This window comes from Ostrea edulis, chromosome 9, assembly GCF_947568905.1.
Source record: "Ostrea edulis chromosome 9, xbOstEdul1.1, whole genome shotgun sequence".
Taxonomy (NCBI): domain Eukaryota; kingdom Metazoa; phylum Mollusca; class Bivalvia; order Ostreida; family Ostreidae; genus Ostrea; species Ostrea edulis.
Window position 1 is genome coordinate 25,205,133 of NC_079172.1, and position 8,009 is coordinate 25,213,141.

The following is an 8,009-nucleotide window of genomic DNA, read 5'->3' on the forward strand; positions in this document are numbered from 1 at the left end:
AAGTTATCAAAATTTAAATTGAAAGACGAGTTAGCGTAAATTAATTGATTAGATCGGAGTAGGCGAAATTATGTAACGCCCATAGGGGTCGTCCTCTCCGAACCGACCTAGAGACCAGGGCGCATTTAGGTACAAATAATTAGGTCAAGCACATTCATAATATCTTAGACGTGTGTACTCCTAATTCAAACATTGTTTCATGTATACATGCATAATTGATATTTAATACCTAAAGTGCTGATTGAGTCTAATAATAAACTTACATGGGGTTTAATTATTCTTTTAAAATGTTGCTATATTAAAATGATTTAGTGCTGTGTGATTTCCACTGATATGCATAACGTTAGAAAATCAATCATTCATGTGTTAACCTATGTACACGCATCTTAGGTCAATGATTGACAGATTTCAGTTCGGACTGCTTCCGGTCACGGATTGGGATCGCCCTTTAGCACTTCATTGTCAGCGTTATTTAATGCAGACGGAATTAGGCTGTACTAACGAAGAAAAAAAAACCCACAGCATTTTTGCGGTTAGACATCTTTCTTTGAACAATAATGTATGGTAGATTTTATCTGTAATATTTCAAAGGATGGGCACACTATCGGTGGTCCTCTGTTGGCTTCTGCGGTTCGTATTACAATAGTACTGGGTAAGCGAAGATGAATTTTATTTTCATACCAGATTAACTCTGACAATACGCAAACTGTTACACCAGTCGACCTTTGAGTAAATAGGACGGAAAGGGGCGATTTCAGCTTGTGCTGAAATAGACAGACATATAAAAATCAGAATATATTTTTAGCTTTGAAAAAGTAACATTGATATACATATATACTATGATAATATTTAGAGTTGGATTTGGGGGGGGGGGGGGGGTAATTTACGAGAAAATGATTACTTCGTTTTCTTTTATGTTATTTTTCGTTTCTATATGATTAAACGAGGAAATGGTTTTATTTTTATTCTAAAGTACAGCGAGATTTTGTGGTGACATCAATATGTCGACGGCTATTTATTGACTTCCAATAATGCAACTTATCTCTGGTGATATATTAGGGTTTGTCTGAGAAAAAACAAGGAGTGGACTCAGATAATCGCCAAACTTGCAAAGGGAAATCTAGATAGAAAGAGTCGCTGCATTTCAGTGGCTCCAGAAGTACATCGTTTGTAATAAAATAAATCAGAAACACATTTGTGAGACTAAAGACGGTGTTCGATATGGCAATTATTTTCATATTGATGCCAAAACAAAAATCCTTACAGGTATGGATAGACGGTAATCCAAACACTAGGCAAGATTTCCCAAAGAATGCACAAATTGTCCATGAACTTGACATCGGTATCCATTTAGAGGCGAAAAATTACAAATTCGCCGATCCTCACCATATATGTATGTAAATAAAACAATTAAGAAATGGACATTGCATAATTACTTAGACATGTAATACTAAACAAAAAGCAACATTTGACATATTGACATTGTTGATATTTTCTAAGTGATCAATTTTAATTTTGAAAATACACGAGAGTATGAAATGCGACGCTTCGCGCCAACATACTTCACGAAGCGAACACGCTCAATGGAAAGCCTGCCGGCGTGGAAGTCTACACCCTCATACACTCAATAGAAAGCCTGCCGGCGTGAAAGTCCACACCCTAATGTATTTTCAGAATTATTTTTATATCTGTCTACTTTCATTTCTGTTGGAATTCCCATTCATTGAAATAGACGTACTATATTCGTCAAGATTCATACGCGCATTGTTCACAACTACAAAGCATTCATGAGGAAATGTTTATCATTACAGTTTGTAACGATCTCTAGGTTAAAACATTGAAAATGTAAATATCATTTAATGAATACAACTTCTAGCGTGTATAAATCGCGTCTGTTCGCTTCGAATATTGACTTCACCGCCTGATCCTGAAGCGAGCAGACGTGTTCTGTACGCATTTTCATTTGTATTTATTAGATCAAATTTTCAACATTAGACAATATATTGAGTGTTGTCTGGTTATTCTATTTGTGTAATTGTGTAGCTTTAATGCTAATTTTGATTTAGCTATGTTCATTATATTATTTATTTATGTACACATTTATCTGCTGTCCTGAGGATCAGACGAGTTGTCCGGAAATGTCGACAATTCTTATATGTTGATCGTGTCGTTGGTCATTCTTGTCCTTTACATACAATGTATTTATTGATTCTCGCATCTACTTGATATATCCGACTATATATATATATATATATATATATATATATATATATATATATCGAGTACATAAAATATTGTTTATTGTTTATATCAAATAAAAATGTGTTTCTGTTTTGAAAAAAAGAGAGGAGAAAAATGGTAATTATTTTTTTTTTTTTGGAACAGAAGCTTGTATCGTGTAAGCAAGAAAAGCAATTTCATAGGGACGTTGAACATCGACTACTTTAATACTGTCACGATATGTTACAAATACCGCTTTTGCGTGAATACCGACGTCTCTTGTAAATTTGGTTTCTTACAATAAAAACCCAATCTTGAGAGGAATGTTTCATCATTTCCTGGGAATGTAACGATCCATATGATCGTTTTGATTTTTTATTGTACTATCAAGCTTCGTTCTGCGGTAATCTACTCTTTGCGTGCAAAGCTTTGCTAAAAATCAAAATGCCCAAGTTTCGATTTTCTCTTTGAAATCTTATATATTTTTGATTTGGTTACAGCAGTAGATAATGTGCACATAATGCTGTGGACGTCGAACACTGCTACTGTACATAACCTTATGTTCACTGTGATTTTATTTCCTTTGTAGACACAAATTCTTTTATAACTGCGCGAAACAGATTGAGACAAACCGTGCACATATAATCAGCTGAGAGCGAATATACAGTTGTATTTAGCTGAGGCATTTCATGGTATTTCAACAAGGAAGTATACTCATAATGCAAATATATTCAGTGTTATTTTCCGTTCTAGTAACCTGTAGTTAAGAGGAATAGTTTTTCGAATAATTTTCAGAAAAACGATCTACAACACTTACACAAGTTTTATAAACATCACAAGTCTGACTTCACTTGATAAAGCTGCCCTTTGTGCTATTACTGTCTTAGTTTCCATTATTCACTTTAGTATGTTACACATATGATAATTATATCACAGGTGTTCGATATCAAATATTTCCTTAATATCACTAAAAGCATGGAAATTGATCATATTTAGTAGCATTTACCCCTAAACCTTCTTAAACAGACCACTGTACTTTAGTGTTGACCTACATTAAACAGACATGTAATATTAACCATGCAGATGGCGACCTTTAGTTTCATCCTGTCGGCCTTTTACTGACAATATTTCCTAGAGAAAAAAATGTAGAACATTGTCGCACCTGGACAAAAGCGTCACAGCACGTCAGGTAACTACCATGTATCTAAGACGACCTTTTAGAAATATTTTACGTCGAATAAAACAGTCTTTACAGAGTTTTACAATAAATATACTAAGATATTTTAAATAGTAATTTCTAAGATACTAGTTATACAGTGGTATGTGTTGATACAGTTGATCTTTTCTTTTTTTTCTAAATCGGTAGCATGATGCAATACCGGGGGGGGGGGGGGGGGGGGACCGGTACATGTACGTAGGGTAAAAATAATATATCCCCATAGCATCAATGGTAAGTGCTCTCAAGGGGCGCCGAGAGGGCCCAAAACCGCATGGACAGACGTTCTTAACCTATTGGCCCATTCAATGGTTAAACTAGAACTTTAAACACCTAGCCCGATACAAGGCGATTTTTATGAATGGAGAAACGTAGCGTAGTCATGAATGAATGTTATTGCCTTCCCTCGAGCTATGGAACGCGAGTCTCACTGATGATTCACTATACGTCTTACGGATCTCAGCATATCATGCTGACGGTAGTTATGTAAGAATCATTCTTGGATTTCCCCAAATCTACTTTATTTTTTTTATACTCTGTAGGACGGAATCGGCGTGGAAGCACTTGTTTCCGGTCATTGGAATTCCTTAAATGAAATTTAAAGAATTTGGATCGGAATTCCTGTTTAAATGTTTTTTATACTTATCTAACGACAACCTAGGGTATTAGATCATAAATATTATTCAATATCTTTTTAAAGAATTTTTTTGTTTTGGAGGAGAAAGAAAGTATCCGCATATTTTGAAGGATTAATGTTCAGATAGATTAATTTCATATTTTTTCTGAATCAAAAGTAATTTGCAAAGCTGTCTGAATTTTGAGTCTACTTCATGGGCTAAAAATAAACGTTGCGACACTACCAGCCTATCCAGTTAACAATAGAATAATGCTTTAAAATTGTGTAGATGGAAACCACAGATGCATATTAATAAGCTCTTCTTTTGAATATCTTCTCCATGAAAACGCCATTTACTTGGAAAATACATGAACAGATTTTAATACATCTTTTTAATATTGGTTACAATATTCTATTTTCTCTGTGGGCGGCACTCCGTGTCAATAGTCACACCCTAATTTGCCATATACAGACACTTGCGTGTAATGCCTGGCCAATCAAATGTCTGGAATGACGTCACCTAGTTATATATTTCTTGGACCTAACACTATATCGACAATTGTCTCACGAAAGTAGATTCAGTGACCACGTGCATAGAAGAGCGTTCCTCATCTTTTGTATATATCAGTACAACAGGATTATTGTAGCCCAGTGATTCAAACTGCATTGGAACTTAATATTTTATTTTTAAATTTTTTAGTTGGTAAGTAATTGAATTTTTCTTTTAAAAAACGAATTTCTTGCTTTCCTTAATTGTGTAATTCAATGTTTATTTAATTTTCTTTTCTTTTTCCAGTGTCTAAGGAATGGGTTTATTAGTAAATCAAATAACAGTGTTCCTGGCTATTCAACTGACTTTCTCATACTCTTGGGCAAGAGTTTTGGTAAGATTCTGTTCTAATCTAATTCAATTTACCCTTAAGCATCTTCTCATTTTATTTAAAATCTTTGTTTCAATATTTATTAATTTCTTTTTATCTTCTTTTTTTGTACAAACCCTATGAATGTATATTTTTTATTAAATTTCAAAAAGACTTTATCTTCCTGAATCAAATTTTAAGACACTCCTTTAAGTTCCGTTCAGTATGATGCAATAAAACGGACCGTGGAACTGATTATATACATTGTAACTTAAAGTAAAGATCACCCTTTGTGCATGTCTATTGAACGATTTTTCTGAAAAGCTAACAGTGATAGAATCCTGACCTAAATTTCTACTGGTATAGTGGCCCATTGGGCAGCTTGCCAAATAGTCCACGCACCAAGATGACACATTGAAAAAAAATTATGTAGTGGCTCGCGTTTCCGGAGTGTAGATTACTATCAAGGTAAACGTCGCTGATTATTTCTCCTTTTTTATCTCACAGGGACTGCCTAGACCGGATGCTCAAGGATTATTTTTCAAAGAGACACTTCCTGAAATAACACAAGTCTTCAAACACGACAGCGTTGTCTTACACTGTCAAGTCGGCGGAATGGAGCCTACAATCCACTGGTTGAAAGATGGAGTAAGAATTGAACAGGTAAAACTATTTCATTGATATCTTAATGGACGATACTTTTTTTTCCCGGATTCTGAACGCATTAGTTTGTTAATTGTTTGTGGTTTTTGAGGAATATGAATTTTATCTTCTTAGGGTGACAACCATGATTACAGAAACGATCAAACTGAATACGAGAATCCTGGTTCAGTTTTCGGGAAATCTTTCACAGCATCAAAATTATATTTGGACTGCGTGAACGATGATATGGAAGGGGTTTACACTTGTATTGGGGAAACACCCACCGCAAGAATATCACAGGACACCACTCTTGTCCAAAGTAAGTAAAGTTCTAAACTTCAGTGATCAGATTTTGTTCGATGTTAATTTCAGTTATATAGACTTGTATTTATTATTCTTTATTATCATTATTAAGTAATTCTTATTATTCATCTCTAGAACACCCAAGTGATGAATTTTCCGAAACGTCAATCGATGAATTTTCTCACAGAAGCTGTTTGGAGAAACGATCAATGAGAAGTAAGTGCCACCAGAAATCATTCCAAAACTGCTTCATTAAAACGTACAGATGACTTGTAGATATAAAGCGTAATAATTTTATACTCTTGAATAAAGTTTACATCCGATTATTTGCAGATAGGGCTGCTAGAATTTACCTATGGACCAGTCTACGCCTGGAAGTGATAGGCGAGGCAGTTCAACTGTACTGCCGAGCTGAGGGAGTTCCAACACCTCAAGTTAGCTGGCTGGACAAACGAGGACGGGAAATTCCACTGGAAAATGAACATTTCAAGGTACAGTCTTTATTTACCAAGTGATATATTTCAACCGGATGTAATTAATTCATTTTTCCCTTCTTTTCTTTGCAATTACACAATTCTATTATTTTTATAATTCCAGATATTAGAAAATGGTGATTTGCTGATTAAACAGCTAAAATGGGGTCAGATGGGCAGCTATGAATGTCAAGCATCAAACCGAAAGGGTTCAGATTCTCAAAATATATTCATTTATCCAATGAAGGTAAGCATTTTTAGCTCGAGTTTTCTATGCATATTTGTAAAGCAACGGTAGATGCAGTGTATAGGGACTATCAGTCTAAATTGTAAGAACTCAGCGAGATTAATTAATGTTTCTTTTTCTTTTCCATTGCAGTCGACAAGCCCGTAGAAATGAATACTAAGACCACAGGCTTCTCCTTGGAACAAAAGGACTGGAATTCTGTCTCGAATCGCTATTCTAATACTCGTTGTTGCTTCGGATAGGAGTTGAAATTTTGACAGGGTGTTTGCTTTCCTGCATCAATGACACAAAACTCTTTCCCCGCTTAATGACAATATAGCTCGAACTTACAAATACACTTGGATAAATTCTTTTGAGTGGCGAGAGGAAGCAGCTGATTGGAAACATTTCGATTCGCGGAGGCCATCAGACTGTTCGTTATTTGACTCTTCGGCCATCTCTATATAGGATTCTTTGACCTTTTACTTAGAGAATGCCATATTATTTTCGATGAAAGAAGTAACATCGAAGACCATGCGCCAGGCCCCCTTAACTGCCATTGAAAGTCCGTTTTGTGAAGAAAGATTTATTTATTATTTATTTTTTAAATTATTTTGTGCAATGATTTGTTGTTACTGTTGAGTACTGTTGTTATTTTCATTATTTCACATAATCCACTTTATATGAGCTGTAGGTTTGAGAGTATTTAATGCCTGGTGCTTATATGTTCTATAGGCATTTCAGCTGTGAACTTGGGGTTTGAGTGTTTTTAAAAATCTCGATGCTACAATATTGAATTTTGACGCAAAGTGATTGTCAATTGTTCACAAATATTATACATACTAGGACCAAACGTTAACCAAAGTTTTTTCTGTCCAATGTTTGCTCAGAAGTGTACGAGTGCATCATTTAATTCTCTCTTCATCTATTTATAATCATACAATTGATCATGTGCCAGTCTTGTCATCTATATGTAAGATATTATATTTTTTGTTCTATTTTATTATTTATTTTTGCAGAAATGCAATTTGTGCTCAAATTAAAAAGTTTATGGTTAATAAAGAAACCGTAAAACTAATATGTTAGTTTCGTTTTACTTTATTGAAAACCTCGTTACTAATGTGGACTTATTTCTATTGTCATCGATTTCTGGACAATTTGTCAGATGGTGTTTTCATTAAAGGATTTAGTGACTGCAGTTTTATGTATAGGTAATGCATATTTACAAGTAATTGCATACTACGTCATTAGATTATGAAAGATTTCTTCACAAAAATCACCGTCTTCTGATAATAACCCTTTTGCATGGTTTGTCGGCAATGTTTAAAAATCGGTATTTTGTTATTAAAAAACTCTTTCACGTACCTGTTTTAGTGATGAAGTACGCGAGAACCTCTCAAAAATTTAATCAGCCAAGTGGATGCGTGTTAATTCTACATGACCTGTTTCATTG

The 8,009-nt window shown here is 34.5% G+C and overlaps 1 protein-coding gene across 2 annotated transcripts; it reads left to right on the forward strand.

Annotated features, from left to right (window-relative positions):
• Positions 1-4,598: 4,598 nt before the first annotated feature.
• Positions 4,599-7,634, forward strand: LOC125659876 (zwei Ig domain protein zig-4-like). Of its 2 annotated transcripts, XM_048891669.2 has the most exons (8): positions 4,599-4,755; positions 4,849-4,936; positions 5,420-5,575; positions 5,690-5,873; positions 5,993-6,073; positions 6,191-6,348; positions 6,455-6,577; positions 6,710-7,634. In XM_048891669.2, the coding sequence occupies exons 2-8, from the start codon at positions 4,859-4,861 to the stop codon at positions 6,722-6,724; spliced, it is 795 nt and encodes a 264-aa protein (XP_048747626.2). In that variant the 5' UTR covers positions 4,599-4,755; positions 4,849-4,858; the 3' UTR covers positions 6,725-7,634. The 2 variants fall into 2 exon arrangements, with proteins under 2 accessions (XP_048747626.2, XP_056004942.1); XM_056148967.1 differs by having other exon boundaries at positions 6,455-7,634.
• The last annotated feature ends 375 nt before the right edge of the window (positions 7,635-8,009 follow it).